This window comes from Puma concolor, chromosome C1, assembly GCF_028749965.1.
Source record: "Puma concolor isolate L17-30 chromosome C1, mPumCon1.1.hap2, whole genome shotgun sequence".
Classification (NCBI taxonomy): Eukaryota; Metazoa; Chordata; class Mammalia; order Carnivora; family Felidae; genus Puma; species Puma concolor.
Window position 1 is genome coordinate 126,737,419 of NC_141674.1, and position 23,465 is coordinate 126,760,883.

General features: G+C 40.6%; 1 protein-coding gene across 7 annotated transcripts in view; it reads left to right on the top strand.

Annotated features, from left to right (window-relative positions):
• MGAT5 (alpha-1,6-mannosylglycoprotein 6-beta-N-acetylglucosaminyltransferase) overlaps positions 1-23,465 on the top strand; it is a 336,396-nt gene that overhangs the window by 218,269 nt on the left and 94,662 nt on the right. For all 7 annotated transcript variants that reach the window (XM_086715203.1, XM_086715204.1, XM_086715202.1 and 4 more), the window contains 3 exons: positions 3,172-3,341; positions 6,606-6,740; positions 13,400-13,533. In XM_086715203.1, the coding sequence (XP_086571329.1) occupies positions 3,172-3,341; positions 6,606-6,740; positions 13,400-13,533 (439 nt within the window). The remainder of the gene's footprint in view (positions 1-3,171; positions 3,342-6,605; positions 6,741-13,399; positions 13,534-23,465) is intronic.

The following is a 23,465-nucleotide window of genomic DNA, read 5'->3' on the forward strand; positions in this document are numbered from 1 at the left end:
GGGTGAAGCCAAGCAGGAATCTCTGCCTGTAAGATTTCCCTCTGAACCATCCTGACTGTCTCCTCCTGTGGCATCAGGAGACTTAACCCTCTTGGCTCTACCCAGGTACAGCCTTGGAGAGCAGGCTGTTCCATTATAACGGAAGTCTCCTGTTTGGGGTATTTGTCAGTTCTGGGGTTTGGGCAACTGGTAAGTTCTACTGCTGCTACGTTGGGTTGGTACTTGGGCTTATGTTCCTGAGAGAGAGAGATGCTGTCAATTAAACTAGAGGCAGTTTGTTTGAAGTTCATGAGGACTTGATTCGAAAACCTCTGGAATAACCCTGAGCGTGAAGGATTTTATACCCTGTTAGTTATAGGTTCAGTGGCCTTGGCTTTAGATTAACTGTTCAGATGACAAACAGCAGAGCAAATTAAACAGTCTTTAGTATCCGCCTATAAAAATTAATTAAAAATGACTTTGGTATTCCTAATTTGACTAATTTGATATCCTCAAGAAAAGGAAATACAGATGAACTTGCGGAACCCCAAGTCATACTTTATTGCTTCCATTTAGTTTAGATTCCTTGAGTTTATGAGACAACAGTTCCAAATGTTCAGGTAACAAATAGTCCTCTGTAGAAGAGTATGAGGTCCAAATTCCAGGTGAGCTGTGAGAAATAGAGTATTTTTATATAATCTTATGCAATAATCTCTAGGATATATTGTTGGAGGAATAAATATTAGGTGGAGAAATGTGAACATTATTTTTAAAAGGAAGAATTGTATGTATCTGTATACCTACAAGTATACGTAAAGTTTTGTACATACGCACACATGACCTATATATAGTATTACATTTACGCTTCCTCATATTGTTAAAAATAGAAGGATAAACCATGAAATTAAAAATAAAGGAGATGGATAATGGTGTTGGTTACACAACATTGTAGATGTATTCAATGCCACTCACCTATACACTTAAAAATTATTAAAACGTTAAATTTTGTGTTAGCATATGTTGTACCACAATAAAAAGGGTCAAATATGGGGAAAGAGGGACTAGCATGGAGGCATAGAAACTAGACTTATGTAAACACATCTTACTTTGTAGATTTGGTGCTAGAAGCATTTTACATGGTGTAAAACAAAATTTCACTACAAGAAAACCGTACCTAAAAATTACTAGGAAAAGAAAACATGAACTGACTACATACTCAGTTTTGCAGTAAACACACGGAGAAGGGCTGTTCTCAGTGACTAGAGCACAGTCAGTCAGCATTTCTGAAGGAGTATCACAAAGGACCAAAAAACTGCAAAATATTTTAAGAGTTTTACTAATTGTGTAATTGGTGATGGTGTAGATATTCTCATTGTGAATCCCTTGAGCATATTAGAATAAAGCAAAATACTTATATTAGTATCCTTGAGAGGTGGGATTTTCAGTGTGGGAGAGAGGAAATAACATATGTAAGGTAATGTTATGTAAAGATCCTGTAATCCTGAGTTTGAAGGGGAAGTACCAGAATGAATTTATGATGTTTTATCCTGGAGGAGAAATAAATTTCCAGCTACATCCATCGAAAAAGGCTATGGACACTGATCAACCAGAGTCCCCTAGGCTCCAGACCTTGAACTTTAGATATCATCTCCACTGGATGGTATAAGAGGTTCTTGGAAAAATTGTTGGTGAAAGTCTGAGATAGAAGTTGCACATGATGAGCTTGGGACACCTGTCATACCAGAGAGCAAAGTAACTCTCCAAGCCTACTAGAACTATGTCAGAAGAACTTAGAAGCCAACTTGAACAGCCTCCCATTGGCAAGAAGGGACAATGTGATAATCCATAAGGATTATAACTACGGTTTATTGAAACACATCAAATATACTTCTATCCATGATTTGATAATGACACCTTTAAAAAATTTCACTGATGGTCTTTAGAGTATGCTAAAGAGCAAATTGGTAATTTAAAAACCAGTAAGTGACGGGCAAGAGTCAAGTATTTACCAGGCTTTTTCTATGTAAACTGTACTTCAACAGAACCAAATAGTTGATGAAGAGGGGGATGTTTTAGCTAGTAAGTACAGAAGGAGTGATAGAATATGACCATTTTGCGACCCCTGTGGATTAATGCATCTAGTTAGTGATCATCAGTAGCTGCTAACATCACCAGAGACACGCGATGTCCCCACTGGCGGAAGTACACAGCACTACCGATGCAGTAGTATTGCCAGAAGCATCCAATGTGAGTTTGATCAGGCCTGCAGATCTAATTACTAATTTACTATAACTACAAGGGATGGAAGAGTCTGGTGTATAATCAGCAAAATCCAAAGTGTAAGAGACTCTACTGGAAATACTACCCAGTCCCTTGGACAAATAAGTGACAACTCTCCCCACCCCCAAAGGATGGGGTTAAAGAAGCCTAAGATGTAAATGAGACAATTAACAGTTTATGTACTTTATTTGACTTCTGACTCTAAAAACTGCCCTTGGGAGAAAAAAAAAAAAAAAAAAAAGGAACAGTTGAGGAAGTATAAACAGCCGGAAAATGAATGATATCAAGGAATTAATAGTTTTTTAGGGGTGATAGTGATGTTACCGTTATATTTTTAACTGAAGATTTTTTCCTTCTAGAAATACAAACTGAAATATTTGCAGATGAAAGGGTATCTTCTCTAGGATTTGCTTCATCATAAGCTATAGTGGTTGGGAGAAAATGAAGGGTATACATTAAATAAGCTTTGCCATAAGTTAATAACGGTGAAATTTATGTGATGAGTATGTTGGAATTGACTACATTGTCATGTCTGATTTGGGATATGTTTGAAATTTTTTATGTTAAAACCTTAAAAATATCCCAACTGTGGGGGAAAAAAAAACCCCAATATTGTTAAAACGATATTTTATTGCTCTGGCTTACTCTCCATTAATTCTGATTCTCCAAATATATCCTTATTTTTCAAAACAGATTGTCCATATCCTATTCATAGCCATAGAAAGGGCAGTAGTGACCTTATTTCCTTCCATTTTTGGGGTACTTTCTAGAAAAATGTTACGGCACATTATTTCATTAGAACGTAAACAATACTTTAGAATTGGTTGATTGCTTTTGGTGTGTTACTATGGAGTTTGTACTCGGTTCAGTAGGAATCAATATATGCCTCTCCTTTGTTTTGTTTTTTTTCAGGTCCTTGTTCACCTGGGACTCCTGACTAAGGAATCTGGATTTAAGATAGCAGAGACAGCTTTCAGTGGTGGCCCTCTTGGTGAATTAGTTCAGTGGAGTGATTTAATTACATCTCTGTACTTACTGGGCCATGACATTAGGATTTCAGCTTCACTGGCTGAGCTCAAGGAGTAAGGAGATTACTTTTCAATTTTAAAATCAGAATACAAAAAAGAAATTGTAAACTCTTAAAGCCCTCTATTAGTGTGTAATTTCTTGTGGAGGAAAATGAAAGTGATAATTCACTAAACAGGAGATAAGAAGATTATTTTCAGGAGCTAAATACATACACTGTGAAAAAGATAATATGTTTTCATTGTAGCTGCAGGCTCCAGAGGCTTCATAAATGAATGCCAGAAAATTCAAACTAAGGAGCTTATTCTTTGCTATTACAGGTGCTTCCAACATGTGCACCACAAAACATTATTGACTTTCCTAATTCCCTGTCTCTTGCTGAAATTCATACCACTCCCTACTCAACTTCAAGCTTTCTAAATCTTAAAACAGAGCAGATTCCTTTTTTATAATTTAATTTGGGTAGAATGAGTTTCTTGAAAGCTCTGATTCCATCCTTTTTTTCAGTAAAGCCAACTTTCTAGTCTGACTCTGTTCATTCTACCTGGCTTTTCTGTTTCACTGAAACCTACTTCTGGCTTTAGCCCTCTCTTAATCTCTTTTTAGATTGACACAGCTGGCTAAGCAGTTATGCTTATAGCCCCCTTCACTCCTTTTGGATAGCTGCCCACGGAGACTTTCTACCCAGCAGCCAAGTGATTGTGTTGCAGTGTCAAATGTTCCAGATGAAATGCCTTGAGAGAACATTCTAGAGCTGGAAGGGTGTTAAAATATATCCCACCCTGCGTCTACTTTATTGTCCAGGATACTGATGCCGGGAGAGGCCACATGTGTTAGGTCCAAAGTCCACACACCTGATACGTGGCCGTGTTGAGGTGAAATCAATAATATCAGCAAGATGATACAGTGTCATATTTTAAATGAGTTCTATATGCTAAAACCATGATAAGGGCATTAGTGTAGTGTCAACAGTTATGACAACTGGAATATTGATGATGACTAGTAACAACCAACATTTGTCAAGCACCTACTGTGCATCAGATACTGAGCATTTCATGTATTCTATATTACTCAGCCCTTAGCACAAACTTTTGGAAATAAGTGCCATTGCTTTCGGCATTTCAAAGATGAGGAAACTGAGGTTTTCAAGGTCACGTGGAAAACATGTGAGAGAGCTAGGATTTGAGTTTTATCCTATGACTGTGTTCTTGACCACTATACTACAATGCTTCTTTCGGATCTAGATCAACCTGAGATCTTCTGAACCCCTAAACACCACCCTTGTCCCTTCCACGTGCTGCCTCCTGCTTACTTGAAAACATGTTGTGTACATGACCCATGAGGTAGATGCATTCGTACATTCAGTAGTCGTTCATTAGTGCTCTCTGTGCACTAGTTCTTGCTCTGGGATGTAAGGAGATGACCAGCATGTGTTCAAGGAAATGCCAATCTTTGGGTAATCACAGCTAATATATTATATAATAATTACACTAATTGCACTGTGATTAGTACTAATTTAGGCATGAATGCTAGAATGTAAGCCAAGGGAGTGCAGAAACTGAATATTGCTCACTATGGTGTATGTGGCACCTAGAATAGTGCCTGGCACCCATTGGATGCTCGTGACTATTTACTGAGCAAATGAGAGATGGGGTGAATGAATGAATGAATGAATGGGTGAATAAATGGAGAATGTGGGATCCCTAGGGACAATTGCTTCCTAGGGAGATCAGAAAAGGCTTAATAAGGGCCTACCAGGCAGAGACTTAATTTGTTGGTCAAGAAGTCTATAGAGGTCTTTAAGCATTCGTGATGGGACTAGATGTGTTTTATTTAAGAAGAGAATTATGGGGGCAACACAGAGCAGCGGTTCCTGAATATGCCTGTACATTAGAATCACCTGGGGATCTTTATAGACTCCCAGAGCCCAGACTATGTCCCAGACTAATTAAATCACAATCTTTGGGGATAGGACACAGGCATGAGTATCTTGATGTCTCCAGGTAATGCCAATGTGCAGACAAGTTTGGGAACCCCTAAAGAGACAAGGTGGACCAGGAGTCTACCAACTCTGGCTCAGCGGGCCAAATGCAGTCCTCTGCCTGTTTTTGTTACTAAGTTTCCATGGGAACACAGCCACACAGATTGTTTGTTTATGTATTGCCTAAGACCGCTTTTATTCTATGAGGGCCGAGTTGCGTAGTTGAGGCAGAGAACATGTGGTCTGTAAAGATGAGAGGATTCACTACCTGGCTGTGTACAGAAGTATTTTCAAATTCTCGGGAAGAAATACACAGCCTCGTAAGGTCAGTAGGCCAGATGACAGGCGAAGAGTGCCTGAAGCAGTGTCAGTGTGGAGCTGCAGAGCAGAGCCCTCCTTTGAAGTAGGACCGCCATAATTCGGTGAAGGACAGTTATGGGGTGTGGGCAGGGTTAAAAGGCACCAGTGATGACTGATGTTTGGGTGAATGGCAGTGTAGTTTGGTTAGCACTTTTTTCTCCCGCATCTGAAGTTGGCATATGATCAGGTACGTGGGTGCTCTCAATGCAAGGGTGGGTTTCTATGGATGGGTGAGGAGATGGGTGGATGGAAGAAAGGGTAGTGAAAAACCATAAACCATGGTCCCAGGTATGTAATACAGTCTACTTGGAAGGAAAATTTGACACAGAAAAAAAATAGGAAACAATATAAGACAGTATAGAAGTTTATATTGTAGCAGCTAGAAATGGACATTTAGGAGGTCAGTATGGTCTGGAGTAATGAGAACAGATTATGTGGGGGAAAGTGAGAGTCACAACTCAACGAGTATCTGATATACATTAGGCACTTTCTACTTAATGCCTCATGTAACCACCCAAAGAATCTCTGACAGGTTGCTATCTTACTGTCTTTTCTGTAACAAATCCTGTTTTGTGGTAGGTTGGGTTTTTTTTGTTTGTTTGTTTTTGATGAGAAGGAAAGACCCAGAGAAGTTAGTGACTTGTCTGAAATCTCACAGCTGCTAGTGGATTTAGATAGTAGAGACAGATTCAGAGCCAGCTCTTCCTTAGTTTCAAAGTGTGTGTGTGTGTGTGTGTGTGTGTGTGTGTGTGTGTGCGCGCGCGCGCCTCACCATTTGCTTTTGCCAGAGTCAGAATCTGGGCTCTGGATAGGCCTTGATGAGTGGGTAGAATTTGGATAGGCAGCAGATTGGGACAGGCTATGCCATCCTCCCCGACAAAATTCTTGGGAGGTATATTTGGGTATTAATGTTGCTAAGTGTAGTTAGCTTGAAATAAATTATTTTTTTTATGTTTCCTCTCTTGTGCCCTTTTCCTAGAATAATGAAGAAGGTTGTAGGAAACCGATCTGGCTGCCCAACTGTAGGAGACAGAATCGTTGAGCTCATTTATATTGATATTGTGGGACTTGCTCAATTCAAGAAAACTCTTGGACCATCCTGGGTTCACTACCAGTAAGTGCTACATGCTGTCCTAAAGTTTATAGAGCTATTTTATTTTTTATTTTTTTAACAAGGGTAACATGGTTACAGACAGAAAAAGCTTATCAAATATTATCTTTTGGATAGTGTGGAGCGGGTTTCTCATTCCTAATTGAAATTCAGATTTTCCACAGTGACTTTATACTTCCAAAGGCTATTCATTCTTTTCACTGATTTCTTTTAGAGAACAGAAAGGGTCCAACTTCCTCCTTACCTTCCCTGATGCTCAGCTTACCTCTCTCAGTGTGCCCACGCCATTCTCATTTGTTTAAGTAACAATTCGGATAAAACGTGGAAAATGTCACTTCTTGTGCTCCTCAAATTTGAGAGGATGACTCGTTTCTCTTCGCCTTTCCCTCATCAGTTGTCATTTTTGGAAGAGAAAGCTGTGAATACGTTGTCTGAATGCTGGGCTCTTGCACTTTTTAGGACAAGACCCCTGCTGAGCATGACTTGAGTGCACGTCTTTATCACTTCAGAGAAGAACCCATTGTTCTCTGCAGTGTGGGAGTGGGGCCATGTTTTTTTGTTTGAAATGATTTTACATCGTGCACAAGCATGGCACTAAATAACAGTGAATTACATAATGAAGTTTACCAATTTTTCCATTTTCTTCCAATCTTTCTAAAAAAGGTTTAGTTTGATGCTACCATACCTCCACCATGTCTTGTAACACTTATGTGCATTTTTAACAAAATGACTGTAGCTGTAAGTTTCAGCCTTAGGCAAAGTATCCAGTTTGAATTTAATAATAATTTTTGAAGAAGCATGCTTTTTTTGTTAGCTTCCACTTACTACAGCTGGTACTGACTTTTATTTATGGTCTCTCAAAGTTTACAATAAATGTAAATAAACATCATATTTTATTTAATGGTGTCAGTGGTACCTAAATTTGGTTAAAAAGCATGATGTTGGGGCGCCTGGGTGGTGCAGTCGGTTAAGCGTCCGACTTCAGCCAGGTCACGATCTCGCGGTCCGTGAGTTCGAGCCCCGCGTCAGGCTCTGGGCTGATGGCTCGGAGCCTGGAGCCTGTTTCCGACTCTGTGTCTCCCTCTCTCTCTGCCCCTCCCCCGTTCATGCTCTGTCTCTCTCTGTCCCAAAAATAAAAAAATAAAAAAACGTTGAAAAAAAAAAAAAAAAAAAAGCATGATGTTAGTACCACTTGACTGATAGTGAATGTTGATCTACAGTTTAAACCAAATTCCTAAGAAAACATTTGGAAAACCTTTCAATTAGCATGACTTAGAAATTCCTCCATGTGTTTCTTTTTTATTGTTTTTGGGTAAAGAGATGTTTTGATGTGTTCTTCTAACTTAACCAGTAATTGAATCCTTAACGACTTGAACTAGGTCTGTTTCAGGTTAGTTTCTAGTTTAACATTATTTATTAACTTTAAGCTTATGTCAGATTGCAAGTCCTTTAGAAATTCAAAGGAAATAGAAGTCAAAATAGTAGGAATCTTCTCCAAAACACAGTAGAGAAAACACCAATTTTCTGTAGAATTTTCTTGTCAGTAGCTGTAATTTTTCTCACTGGGCAGTGAAATACTCAGTGACAGAGGAAAGGGATTCATTGAGAAGAGATTGTGTATTTTTCATTTTGTTTTGGATATAGTTTCATGAGAAAGCAAAAGCAGAATCTTGGTTTGGGCCAGGATAACACTCTACCTTCTGCACCCCTTTTTTCCTGTTCTTTTTGGTTTTTTCCTTGAAACCTTCATACATCTCAGTTATGTTCTCATCACATTTGTTCTCAGTTATGTGGAAATAACCATCTTTCTTTCTGGTTAATAAGCCATGTAAGTAAATAATCATTTTTCCCCCTTTTTAGCTTCAGTATTAAAAAAAAGAAAGAAAAGCAGAGCTCTTGTTCTCTGGCATTTAGCAAATGGCAGGCATCTGGTAGATGTGCAAAAGGAACAAGGCCTTACGGGCATCTATAGACTCACATATCCTCACCATTAAGAAGGGCTGTTGGGATGGAAAAGTGTCCTCAGTGGTAGTGTTTAGGTCAATTAAAAAGGACTGTTTCATTATTAAAATGGTTACCACTGATGGGTATTTGAAACTTGTTGGATGAAAAGGGACCATCTCAGAGGGGTTTTATGGAAGGGTGTAATATTTATCTTTCCTTTCTTTAATTAATTATCTACATTAGTGATACTAGCTGGCAGGAGGTCTGTTAGGACTTTGGCCCTGCGGTCTTTGCTATGTGATGAAGGTAAGATTTCATCCAAAGACCAAACAGGTCCTCTAGAAAGTTACTTGCCCATTTCTTTCCCTTTTGAAGATTAGACATTTTCAAGACTGTCTGAATTCATCTTTGTGGATGGTAGATGGTATGAATTCCCTTAAATCCATTAACTCTGATCTTTCATTTAGGAGCAAACCTTGAGTCCTGTTGATCTTGGAAAAAAATTTTTTTTTAATTTTTTAATTTTTTTTAATGTTTATTTTTGAGAGAGATAGAGACAGAATGTGAGTGGGTTAGGGGCAGACAGAGAGAGAGGGAGACACAGAAGCAGAAGCAGGCTCCAGGCTCTGAGCTGTCAGCACAGAGCCGAACGTGGGGCTTGAACTCATGAACCGTGAGATCATGACCTGAGCCAAAGTTGGACGCTCAACCGACTGAGCCACCCAGGCGTTCAGAAAAATATTTGTAAATTCTGTCCATTTTATGTGGGGACCCAGGAAATTCAGTTAAACCTGTTTGCAATGCCTACATGCAACTAGTATACCTAGGGACTGCAAAACTCATAACTATTTTGCTTCGTATGAGTTTTTAGCTGACATTGAGGACACACAGGAAAGTGAAACACAAATAGTACAAGATATACCATGGGGTTTTTTTTGCTTTATTTTAGAGAGAGAATGTGAGTGGGGGAGAGGGGCAGAGGGAAAGAGAAAGAATCCCAAGCAGGCTCCACGCTCAGTGAAGAGCTCAGTGAGGCTCGATCCCATGACCCTGGGATCATGACCTAAGCTGAAATCAAGGCTTGAACATTCAACTGACTGAGCCAGCCAGGCGCCCCAAGATAAACCATATTTTATATCAAACTCCAAAGTAGAAAGTAGGTCCTGCCAAGGAAGTTGTGAGCGTCCATCTTATAGTAGTGTGGCTTGCAGCTAAGAGAATGTTCCAGGAGTCATTTGGCATTACTGCAGCGATTCCTGTTAGGAGGCGGCCAGCTGCCTCGGGCAGCAAGGCAAATATCTTTTTAAGTCATCGGGCTGTTCCTGATGCTTCAAACACACAAAAGGCATTAGAGGAACTACATAAATATTAACAGCACAAACCCAGTTCCAAACACACAGCTGTAGAATGTGATCGAAGAAGGAAAACTATAATGTTAAAGCTTCTCTGCCGTACACAGAGATCATTCCCCTGCCTCTGGTTTATAAAACAAACCCAGGTCAGCTAAAAAAAATGGATGATTCCCAAACCAAAGCTTAAGTATAAGGATGTAGAATTACCAGTTTCTCAGACATTCAATCATTCATTCTATGGCTTTCTGCTGGGAAGAAGCCAAACATCAATAGCACTGTGTCTAACTCTGGGCTTGCAGGCATTAGGCTCCTACTAGTCCTCTTTACTCATCAGCGTTCATCTTAATGATCCAAATTCACAATAAAACCAATAAAACACAAAGTTAAAATAACAAGCCAAAGCTAGAGAGGAATATACCCTGCTAGAGTCGATTGCAAATGAGTACAAGTAGCCAAAGCCTTCAAGACAAAGGTTTCTCATGATAAGGGTGACCTGTTCCTCCCCACTGTGCCTGCACAGAGCACTGTAATCTTTGAGTCCCAGCCCTGGCCCTTCGACAGGAGCTGAGCAGCTCCATCTGTCAGTGTGTGTCCCTCTGTGTCCTACTCTTCTCCAACGATCTTCTACAGAGCAAGCTCTGTCATCCCTGCTGTTTTCTGAACGATGCCATCTTTCGCAGAAGAAAATGCACTGGTTTCAACCAGTGGCTTTTGTATCTTATTTAAAAATATAAGTTAAAGGGTTAATTAATGTTAGAAGTTTAAATTTTAAAAAGGGATTTTTATATAAATTTTTTAATGTTTATTTTGAGAGAGAGAGAGAGAGAGAGAGAGAGAGAGAGAGAGAGAGAGAGAGAGAGAAGCGAGCATGTGTGATGGAGCTTGTGGGAGGGGGAGAGAGAGAATCCCAAGTAGGCTCCATGCTGTCAGTGCAGAGCCCAATGCAGGGCTTGATCTCATAAACCATAAGATCATGATTGGAGCTGAAATCAATAGTTGGATGCTTAACCAACTGAGCCACCCAAGTGTCCTTTCTTTTCTTTCTTTCTTTTTTTTTTTTTTTTTTTGTTTTTTACATAAAAGTTTTTATATTAAAGAGTATGTAAGTTAAGGAATGGGAATCTTTTATTAAGAGTAAAGGAAGTTCCCGAGCTATTCAGAGAATGGGGAAAACACACACTGGTCAGTTCTTGGGTCCCTAGCTTTCTTTTTCCTGTACTGTGGGCTTCCATTTCTGTCCACTTCTTGGCTGCCAGGCTGAAGATGTGTTCTTTGTGATATTGTGAAAATTGTCAGTGTAATGTAATGGTAGCATGTTCCTTGAGAGCCACACAGGAATCAAAAATAAGGAAACATTTTGTATGGTTGGCTTGTACTTCCTTCTGCCCTCTTCCTTTTCCTCCCTTCCTTGTCTAAACAAATGGTAGTGATCTCTGATGAGAAAATCCTCACACTAAAGTGGCAGTCTACTCTTGATTTTTCTGGAAAATCCAATCTGATGTTTGCATTTTATTTTTCTGAATCACACAGTGATGTAAAAGAAAAAAAAAGTTGAGAGAATGCCTTCATAATAGTGAGAAAAGGAAGAAATAAATGGAATCTGATACTTAGAACTCACTTGCTGTTATCTGATTCTAAAATGTGGGTTTTAAAATGTATTTGCTTTTATGCTTATTGGTCCATTAACAGCCATCCAGAAGTTTTGCGGATGTATAACCACAGAAAACAGAGCTATTTTTATTGGCCAGGCACAAGCTAAATTTACATTGATGTTTTGAGAATCAGTAATGAAATGAATGTAAGCAAATTCAGTAAGTTCTGTTTCAGCATCGATTCCTTTCTTGGGATTGGGATTGGTCACTCTCTGAGTACTCTAAAGCAGTGATCAGCAGGCTCTTTCTGTAAAGGGCCACGTAGTAAATATTTTAGGCTTTGCTGGCCACATGGTCTCTGTGGCAACTACTGAAGTTAACTGTTAGTGAGTAAAAGTAGTCATAGACCATAGGTAAACAATTAGGCATGGCCATGTTCAAAGAAAACTTCATTTTTGAACACTGAAAATTGAATTTCATCTAATTTTCATGTCACAAAATACTGCTTTAAAAAAATTTTTTGACATAAAGATCTTAAAATAAGTGGTAGAGAAGATTGGGCTGACCAAATTTGAACACTTTGCTGAAAAAGCCAATGAAACAAACATCTTCAATTTTACTTCTTCAGGCTCTGGAAGAAGAGGGTAATGTTCTGTTACTGTTAAATACTTGTAATCAACACTGCCTATTGAGTGAGATTCTAAATTCTACCTAAAATTAAATACTCTTATTAATTGATGAAAATGATAAGTGACTGTTGAAAGAGATAAGGTATGCCTCGTGCTTTCTGGAGACTAAAACCTCTCTCTTAGTCTGTCTGAGCTGTCGTAACAAAATGCCACAGTCTGAGTGGCTTAGAAATAACATTTATTGCTCACGGTTCTGGAAGCTGAAGTCCAAGATCAGGGTGCTGGTGTAGTTGAGTGAGGCTCTCCTTCATCCACATCTCAGACTTCTTGCTGTGTCCTCACCTGCTGGAAGGGACAGGGGAACTCTTTTGGGATCTCTTTTAAGAACACTGAGCCCATTCATGAGGGCTCCACCTTCATGACCTAATCACCCCCAGAGCCCCACCTACCAGTACCATCACCTTTGGGGACTAGGATTTCAACATAAGAATTTGGGTGGAGGGACACAAATATTCAGACCAAAGCCACTTCTAAAAATGGTAATTCTTTGTTTCTTCAACAACTGCTCATAGGTACCATGATATGTTCAGCCTTAGCTAGGGGTACAGTAGGGACCATGGCAGTCTACAATGCCAGCTATCATGGGACTTTTTATTTTGCTGGTATCTGAGCAATCTTCTGTAACTAGTCCGCTAAACTGAAGCAGATGGGATCTGCTTGTAATGGTTTGGGCTCAGAAGTCACACATGGCGATGTTTGGTATATGTATTCTGGAGTCTCTCACTGCCTGCCCAGTAGGGTTTCTGATTAAAAGTATTTATTAGGCCACCCCATGGGCTCAGTCGGTTAAGCTCCCAATTTCAGCTCAGGTCACGATCTCATGGTTTGTGAGTTCCAGCCCCACATTGGGCTCTCTGCTGTCGTTGTGAAACCTACTTGATACCCTGTCTCCTCTCTTTCTCTCTCTGCCTCTCCCCCACCCACACACAGGCACTATTTCTCTTTCTCAAAAATAAATAAACATTAAAAACAATTAAAAAGTGTTTGTCCATTTTTGGCTGTCCCTGCAGGAGGGGTTAGAACTTTTAACTTCGGAACTTCGGGGTCAAGGTTGTAGTTTTATCCACATTGCTTTTTCCTTTTAGGTGCATGCTCCGAGTCCTGGACTCATTTGGCACGGAGCCAGAGTTCAACCATGCTAACTATGCCCAGTCTAAAGGCCACAAGACGCCCTGGGGCAAATGGAATCTGAACCCACAGCAGTTTTATACCATGTTCCGTGAGTATCCATGCCTTACCTCGGCTTTTCAGAATGCCACCGAAGACAAATGGGAAAAGAAACTAGACGGCCATGTATTTTGGGTTATGATTTCCCAGGGCTCTTAGCTGTAGGAATGTGTGCTGTGGAGTCTTTCCCTTGGGAGTAACTGGTTTTTTTTTGGTTTTTTGTTTGTTTGTTTAATTGGAATTGAAAGGCCATGTGAGCATTTTGCGAAAAGGCTTAGAAATTTTCTAGAGGAAAAAAATGTTCAACACGAAGTATCACTGGCAACCATTTGGGAAAGTACTTCGCGTGGACTCTGGACTGGCAGCCACTAAACACAGTTCATTCCACTTGGTGCTGCATAGGGTCCCCTTAATTACTGATGAGGAATGAGGTCTTTCGTGTAGATACACTTTCAAAAAAAATAAGTCTTAATTATTTAAGCATCAAACCTTGTAAAGAAAAAAAGTCAGCTTTTTTTTTTTTTTTTAAGTGAAACTATTTTAAGCTCAGTTTCATACTTAATCACCTTCTTAAGTACAGGCCCCACAATGAAATCTCACTTTCTCTTGCTCACAAGGTGTCATTGTTGCCAAGAGCGCTGATAATTTTAGGAGGTGTTAAATGGACACCTAAAAAATGATGTCCTAACTGACCCCAGCAGTAGGTATCTGCGTTTTTCTGTTTCTGTGTTGTTCCTTTCCCACTTTTACCATTTCTTACTGCTGCTATCAATTTATCACCTCTAGCCTCATTACATTTATAATTAGCTGAGGACTGTGGAGGAAAATCCCAAATTTGATAGTGATCATGCCAAAAATAAATTTATGGTTGAAGTCCGCATACCTTGGTGATGAGATGAAGTCCTATTCTGGAAATGAAAGGTCACATGAGTGAAACATCAGTTCATTTGGATGCTCAGAGTGGAGAATTCACATTTTCCAAAATTATCAGAATGATTTTAATCCAGAGATTTTCATCCTGGAGTTAGCATCTGAGCTGTGAATCTCTTTGCTTTGCTAAGACCCAAGGGACCTGTGGCCTAGTTTTTCCCTATGTGGTTGCCCCTCCCCTTTGTCTGCAGTCACCTGAAGATGACCTTTTTCTCAGTTTCACTAAACATCACGAAGAACACATTGGACTCATGCTTGCAATGTGAGGTATGAGACCGAAGAGTTAAGAAGGGTTATGGCAATTGGGAGATGGTGATTTAAAAATCAGCTCATGGCCAAGCATTTTCTTTAGCCCAGAAGGATTTGTGAGAGCATGTTACATGCATGGTGAACATGATTATTGTTCCTGGAGTTAGATCATCCTGCTATTGCAGCCTGTCCTGGAGCACGGTTTAGGGGATAAACTAATATATGGCATGTTGGGTGTCAGATGGCTGGCCAGTACAGTAAGGCATGATTGGAGTTAGCCTTTGGTTTGACTTTGTTGTGTAACTTTGAGGGGCTGGGATGAGGTGGTACAAAATAACATAAGATGCGATCCAGTGATTTTCATCAAATCAAATGTTAGTTGTGTCTAAAATGGCCAGACTTGTCTGAATGATATGCTATGTGTATGCCATCCACAAGATGGTGTTGCCCGTATTCAGGAAATAGAAATAGGAAGTGTTCCAGAAAGTATAAAGTTCTCTTTTACAATGTTGAAATTCAGAGTCCTAACTACCTGTTTTATTCTCTGTGAATGGAGGATTTCAGCAATGTTGGTTGACTGAGTTGAAAGAAATTCACTGCTTAAAATTAAAATGAAAACATAGATTAATTCCCATTTACTTGGGAAGGGGATGAATTTCCTAAGTGACTCAGAATTCAGCAGGAATCGGGGAAAACGGATACATTTGATGACCTTTGAAAAAAAAAGTAAAAAGAACCTATGGGGCAAAAACATAAGCATATTCTATCTTGGAGGGTTGTATTCTTTAATATATAAAAAGCTTCTAAAAACTGAAGAAAAAGTTGTGTGATGCAATAGGAAAATGGACAAAGGCCATTACTTGTTTAGAGGAAAAATAAGCTTATTGCTCCAAACATTTGAAAACACATTACCCTCACTCATCATAAAGAGAAATGCATATTTTAACTTCGCCAAGACACCATGTCCCAAGGATCAGGTTGTCCAGAATCCAAAAGTTGGCAGCATAGCTATTCCAGTGGTGAGGGTCCGTCTTTTCCCGCCCTGCTAGTGAGCATGGTACTAACTGGGGGACTGTAGTTGTCACAATTTAGCAAAACTACCAATACATCTTTCCTTTGAGCAGGTCATATCTAAGAGTCTATCCCAGAGATAAGTGAGCAAAAATTAAAAATGGTGTGTGCACAGGTCATTTATTGTGGCACTGTTTGTAATAGGCAAAGACTGGAAATAACCCAGATGTTTTTAATAGGGGACTGAGTGAATGACATGGTCCACTGATAGAGGGAAGCAATGTGAAACTGTGAAGAGCAGTGAGGGCAGATGGGGCGCCAGGGTGGCTCAGTCGGTCAAGCATCTGATTCTTGATTTTGACTCAGGTCATGATCTCACGGTTCATGATTTTGAGCCCTGCATCCAACTCTGCACTGACAGTGAAGAGCCTGCTTGGGATCCCCTCTCTCCCTCTCTCTCTCTGCCCCACCCCTGCTTACACTCTCACCCTCTCTCTCAAAATAAATAAATACATAAACTTAAAAAAAAAAAAAAAAGCAGTGAGGGCAGTCCCCACTGTCTGGGGAGATGACTGGGATACTTTATGTGATAAAACCAAAATGCAAGGCAGCTTCTCAACCTGTTCCCTTCTGTCTAAGAAGGCAGTGTGTGCGTACATTAGTGTGTATGGATTTGCCTGTACTTTTGAAAGAAATTATGCAAGCATAAATAACAAGCCAATGAAAGTGACCTCCCTTGGAGGAAAGGTGTGCAGGATCAGGGATAGAAAGTAGATGTTTTTTTAATGTACCTTACTTTGACTTTGCAACCATGTAAATGTTTTATGTAATTAAAAAAAAAAATCATCACTAAAAACTGAAAACAGATTGAAAACATGAAACAGGCTCAGTGTTCTATCTATCAGATGAGTGTGAGTGTCCCACACAGAGAAAACAATTACTTCGGGAGTGACTTTTAAAGCTCAGTCTTTGGTCCATACATTCATAATGGGAAATACTTAAATTGATATTTGAAGCCTTTACAGGTATACTCTAAGAGCCACAATTTTCAGGATATGAAATCAGGGGGAATATTTAAAGAATTTAAGTAAAGACTGTATAATCTTCAGCTTAAGTAGGAAGTATCAATATAAACTCATTCTTTAAGAAGGAAACGTTTCCTAGCTCTGTACTTTGAAAAGGATCAAGAGTAAAGACAACCCAGTAGTAAGGAATATCCTTGGTGCTCAGACTGGGAACCCTTACATACCTTTCCCACAACAGGGAACCTCGTACTCAGATAAATAGCTGACCCCAGGTCTAGCGCGGGAAACTTTCATAATGGGACGTGTCGACATGCCAGAAAGCAAGGAAACGGGGGTGGAGTCAGAAGGATGCCCGAGTCAAAGATGGGGTAGTTTGAGAATCACAAAGAACAGCTACAGAGGACTGCAGTCAAACCGGTGACAGATACTCCATGAGTCCAGGATGATCCTCCAAACAAGAAAACCCACAAAATCAATCTGTCTCCCTTTCAAAGTTGCCAGGGCACCACTTCAATACTCTGTAAAATAAAGGGAAAGAATCCAACTTTGATGCTGCCTTTCTAGGACAAATTGTACTTGAAGATAATCAAAGAGCTGATGAAAGAAAATTGTTAATCATGAAGAAATCACAGCTAATAAATGCCAAAGGAATAAAGAATTAGAAAATCAGCATTTTGGGGGCACCTGGGTGGCTCAGTCAAGTCAGTTAAGTGTGTGACTCTTGATTTCAGCTCAGGTTGAGCCCTTTATCCAGCTCTGCAGTGAGAGCACAGAGCCTGCTTGGATTCTCTCTCTGCCTCTCCTTCTGCTCTTCCCCTGCCTGCACTCTCTCTATTTCTCTCAAAATAAATAAACTTTAAAAAAAATCAGCGGGGTGTTTGGGTGGCTTAGTCGGTTAAGTGTCCGACTTTAGCTCAGGTCATGATCTCATGGTTCACAAGTTTGAGCCCCATGTTGGACTCGGTGCTCACAGCTCAGAGCCTGGAGCCTGCTTCAAATTCTGTCTCTCTTTCTCTCTGCCCCTCCCCCACTCATGCTCTGTCTGTCTGTCTCTCTCTCTCTCTCAAAAATAAACATTAAAACATTTTTTTAATAAACTTAAAAATATAATCATTTTGGTAGTCCTGAAGAGACAGTTGAGCAAGGCAGGGGTCGTCTGTGGTTGCTTCAGCCATCACATCACAGATTGATGGCAAGCTTTCTCATGGATGACACTCTCTTAAATGGAGGAAATAGGGACATGAAGAAGGAAATTAAGCAGTTTGAGACCTTTATCATGTTGTGATGTGTCTGGGCTGGAGAAGTGACACAAAACAGTGACTCCCAAAGCCTGCCCACAGAGAACTCGAGTCCCTCCTCAAGAGGGGGTCCCATTCTTTCCATGTGTCAAAAGGGTGGATCCGGTCTACCATAGTCATCCCCACAGAATCCATTCCCTCACCTTCCGGATAAATGTGGCTATTCTAGTGGTCTGAAGGGGAAGACTGTTGCTTTGAACATGAGGAAGTGTCAAGTTATATTTGTATATTGTTAATTTTTTTTAATGCGACAAATTTACTAGCGTTTACTGTGTGGGTTGATAGTAGGCACTGTGTAGTTGAGGTATAAATCTGCACATGTATTACAGGTGCACTAGATGGTGCTCTGCCGGTAAGTTGCAAAATGGAAAGTGTGGCTCCGCAGAAATAGTGTTGCACTTGTAGAAGTCTGTTGTCTTTCCAGTCCGGCTGTTGTGTGACCAGATTTAGCAGTGTTCGGGCACGTGTGGAGTGCAGAGGGAGGCTGGGGAAGCTGGTCAGAAAGGACCCAGAGGAGGATAAAAAAAGAAAAGGCACCATTGCTGACACATCTGGAGGATCAGTGACCTGAGGTTGTCCTGACCAGAGCTCTTTTGCTTTTAAACATTCAGAGCACACTTCTTGCTTTAAAGCAGCTTCTATTTCTGCTCTAACTCATCTCCTCCCTAAATTGGTGGAGTTTTTACAAGTTGAAAAACCTGATTTTTCTTTACTGTTTGCCCCAGATCTCAGAATTTCATGGAAACTGTTCTCTTTGTGTATTCAGTTTGCATTAGGGCATTTTTGTGCGTGTCATCAAAGACCATTCTGGAAGCCTCCCTGAGTGGCTTCTACACGGACCAACTGAGTGGTCAGACAACACTGAGTCCTTTCGGCTACATGTACTGAGTGATGATTTTTTCCAAGAAGCTTCAAAGTCTGGTGGTTCCTCCCTCACGGCGGGCCCCTCGTGCTTGCACTCACCTCTTGTCCTCGCTCCAGGTGGCCTGTGGGCTGGGCACTAAGGCCATCTCTTGCCCCACAGTGAGATCTTGAGAGCTCAACTTGGTTTGGGCTATCCCTGATCAGAGACCACAGTGCCCTCCCTTTGCCCTTCTCTCTCCACCTCCGTACCCCTCCCTGGATGCTGGCCCCAGTCCTCCTGACAGCCCGCTGGTCTCTGAAGATGCCCCCCCTAGATGCCTCCCCACTCTTGCTTCCTTCAAATCACTCTGAGAGCAAAACTGTATTTTTTTTTTCCTTGAAGAGTCTATTTAAAAGACTTCCCCTATCATCCCAGTTAAATTGAAGACAAAGGTAACCCAGTTTCAAAAACAGAAAAAGCCTCCCCTGATGGAAAAACGCCCCCCATACCCTAATATAAGCATTATTTTATTTTTCGTGGGTATATTTTTACGTAGTTGTAAATACATAATGAAATTCTGTATCTCCTTTTTTCCCCCTTCACTTAAGAGATCATAATATTTTTCAAGGTTCTGCTTTTAAAATCACAATTTCCAAGGCTGTTTTATAGTCCATCAAGTGACTAGCTCCTAATTTGTACCTATTTGGGGAAACTTCTGTTGTTTCTTGTTGAAAATTAACTGCTTTCTCTGGGCTTGACAGGGACTTGGCTTGACCCTATATTTAGGCATTATTTCAGTCGGCAGTCTGTGCTCTAAGGTACATACTGCTTTTTCTGAACTCCTAAAGGCTGTCTTTTATTTTCTCAGTTCCCGACAAGGTGTATTGTACCTCAATAAATGAATGCAAGCCATTTTCCGGTCCCATTTCCAAGAGAAAATAAAGCCCTGAAGTTGACGACTTATACCTGGAGTTACCCGTACTTGGATAGCTGTCATTACCTGCATGACACCCTCTTCCACAGCTTCATCTGGCTTATGTAAAAACATCATCAGTGGTGAAACATCTTTATCTGAGTTGTGTTTCTTCCTCCCCCTCCCTGGAGACGATAGCTGAAAGTAGAAATAGCAGTGATGACCAGATTCCTCACCCCCGGTCTCAGGCAAGTTAGTCCCAGACATCCCATCATTGGAAAATTTCAGTAACATCCAACTGTCCGCTGCACAACCTCACCGTTCATGTCACCGTCAGAGAACATTTTCTGTTCCCTACACAAAATCTGTTTGTATTGGTTTATTTTTAATTAATTAGTGAATTAATGTTTTGAAAGCCTGCAACATTTCGGCTGTCATTCACAATCTGAAGACACCAATTTGGCTTCTGGGTGCTCACATTGTGCACTTGCAGTCAGGGCTGGGGAGTATTCAGCATTTCTCCATACATGTAGAAGTTTGGGGCAGAAAAGACAGGGAGCTGTCATGGAGTTAAGTGAAGAGCGGGCTGGGATTCTGGAGGCATTAGTTGAGAGCCTTCCCATTTCACCTCCACCCCTCTCCTTTATTTACACCATCTGGCCTGTCTCATGCTGTTCACCTCCTCTTGGCTTTTATGCATCTTCCAGGGTGTCACATTTTCTCTGACATGCACATTGCATGTGTGTTCCTGGGTCTGGAAGCCCCTAGCCCTTACCCCCAACACATATACCCTTGCTTATCCTTCAGGGAAGCGTCCTGTCCTCCAGAAAACCTTCTCTCCCTGAGCCAGGCACTGCTGCTCTACGATTCTTGCACCTGTGTTCCAGCCCCAATTCCTACCTTGTGAGCCCCATAAGCGTACTCACTGCTCAGTCCTCCATACCTAAAGTGGTAAACATCACTGGTGATAAATAATTGTTGAATGAAGAATAAAAAGACTCCATTTTCCCCAACTACAGAATGGCACTAATGAAAACATAAGTTAGATCATGACACCAAGATGCTTACAAAGACATGGCATCTTACTGTAGGGAAAGACCAGTCATCCCAGTGGCCTCAAGGCACCAGTACCTGTCTGGCCTTGTCTCTTACTCCATGTCTTCTTCCTCACTGCTCTGTAGCCCCCTGCCCTGTGCCTTAGGTGGGCCAGGCACGCTTCTACCCCTGGACCCTTGGATTAGCTATTCCATCTTCCGAACATTCTTCCCTTAGACTTCTATGTCTCTTTCTTGAGGTTTTTAACTCAAATGTCACTGCAGTAAGACTAACCCTGAGTCCCCCTCTTTTAAATACAACTTCTTTTTCGCCCCATTTCCTGTGCCCCTTCCCTGCTTTATTTTCCATGTATTACCAGGCAACATTTATGCTTCACTTTTTTTTTTTTTTTTCCTCTGCCCTGGAATCTGAGACATATAATAGAGCTTTTGTCTGTTTGGTTCATTGCTGAAACTCCCAACACCTTGAAGAATTCCTGGCTTCTGGTGGGCATTTATAAAATAGTAATTGAGTTAAATTAAATTGAACAATATTGCCTGTTCTGTTTTAGTCCATGCAACAAGGTAAGGAAGAGTGAGATGTGGTATACAAACTTAAAATTACAGAAGCTTCTCTGTTGAAACTGCATTGTACACCTGAAACTAATGTAACATTGCATGCCAGTGATACCTCCCCCTCCAAAATAGGTTAAAAAAAAAAAAAAAAAAAAAACCTTACAAAAGTTTCTTAGGGCCAGTGGCTTCGAGTTGCTCTCTTTTCTTCCCATGGAATTTGTTCATGTGGTTGGGATTTCCAGAGTTCATTTCATACTCTTCTTGTCATTGACATTCTAACTCTGAATTTCTCCCAGAATTTGGGGCTCACGGTCACGTTTATTTGCATGATCTGGTTGAAATAGTGGCTTGTAGACCAAAAAATTCTGCCTGACAAAACAGGACTTAAAGAAATGAGCCACTTTCCCTTCTTGCAAATGATAAACCTGTTGGCTTCAGCTGAGATCAGTTGCTTCCATATACAATTTTATTTTTAGGGCCTGACAAGCCAAGGAGTTGTTTGTGATTCAAACTGCCTTTTGGCCTTTGACTTCGATCAGGAGGTCTCTTGCCTTTTATTTCTGTGCAGACTGGTGAGTGATAGCATCAGGCTTACAGTTCCTTTGTCTGAGTCTCAGCCTTCAGGAGCAATGTTCTTCTGAGGAGTCCATTCCCTCCTAAATTGCTTTTTGACACTTGAGAAATTTGCTCTCCTATGCCTTTGTCAACAGTTCAGGTGCCCATCATTTCAGCCCAGCTGTACATAATAGTTTCCCTAGCTTGCATCCTGACCTCTCCTCTCTCTCCCTCTCCCTCCCTCTCTCTCCCTCTCCCCCTCTCTCTCTCTCTCTCTCTCTCTCTCTCTCTCTCTCTCTCTCTCTCTCTCTCTTTCTCTCTCTGAGCTCATCATCACCACCATTTGAAAAAATTCAGTTTTGGTAAAATTTGGAGTATAACATCACTAGCTGTGTAGTTTTTTTTAAAGCAGGTAACTTCTGGGGTGATGTGACTGCATTTTTCAGTAAAGTTATTTCTATGATGCCAGTTACATCATCAGAATCCGCACCAACATCCTGAATGGCAGTCAGTATTCTTCTTACCCTCTTTGTTAACAAAGTCTTCAAATATACAAAAAGGGTGGAAGAAGTGTACAAAAGAAACCCATAGCCTAGACTCCACAACAGTTTTCTTTACTTGTTCTGTTACCTATCAATCCATATGTCTCCCTTCTCTCTATTCATCAGTCCGCATTTTTTTTTTTTTTTGATGCGTAAAAGAAAATCCACAGGTGTTCAGCATATCATTAACTAGACTTCAATACTGGTCACCAAACCAATTGTTTTTCTTTTTTTATCTGTAACATTGCATTATTTTACTCTTTGTGTCCCCAAATGAATGTAAGCTCAGTAAAGGGAGCTTCATTTATGCTGGTTTTATTCACTGGTCTGTGCTCAATTCTGCCCAAGTTGTTTTCTGGCTCATAGTGAGTACTCAACAAATGTGCTGCTGATGAATGAGTTGATAGTACTTAGAAACCTGTGATGTTAAAATTTTACAACTCGGCATCACTCATTTGTTTCCCTTCTTCCCACCTTCAACTTTGTGACCTAGATTCAAAGATAGGTTAGTTTATCAATTAAAAAAATATTTATTGAACACCTGTCAGTAGGCATGAACTAGGTTCTGGAATAGAGTGATAAGCTGCCTTGGCAAATGGTTAATTCCACAAAGAACAGGCTTTAGTTGTGGAACTTTTGTGCAAAGAGCCTGGTGCTGGGAATAGTTTAGGCATGACCTCTGATGCTTGTTAATGTAGATCAACCTACAAGAGTCTGTCACACCAGTTATTTAAGCATTCCCCGTTGACTTAGTCGTGTGTGCTAAAGATATTTGCTCAATTCCTACTATGCTCTGGGAGTCGGCATAAGACATGGTTCAGCCTCAAAGAGCATGCAATCTGTCATGGGAGATATTAACGTGTGAACGGGGCTGTAAGTCTTCCTGGACTAAGAGGAGGGCTACTTACCTCAGTGTCAGGAAGTTAGGGAATCCCTCAACTAGGAGGTGGAGGGAGCTGAGCCTTCAAGGGAGGAGGAGGTGAAAGATACACCAGACATGTGCCAGC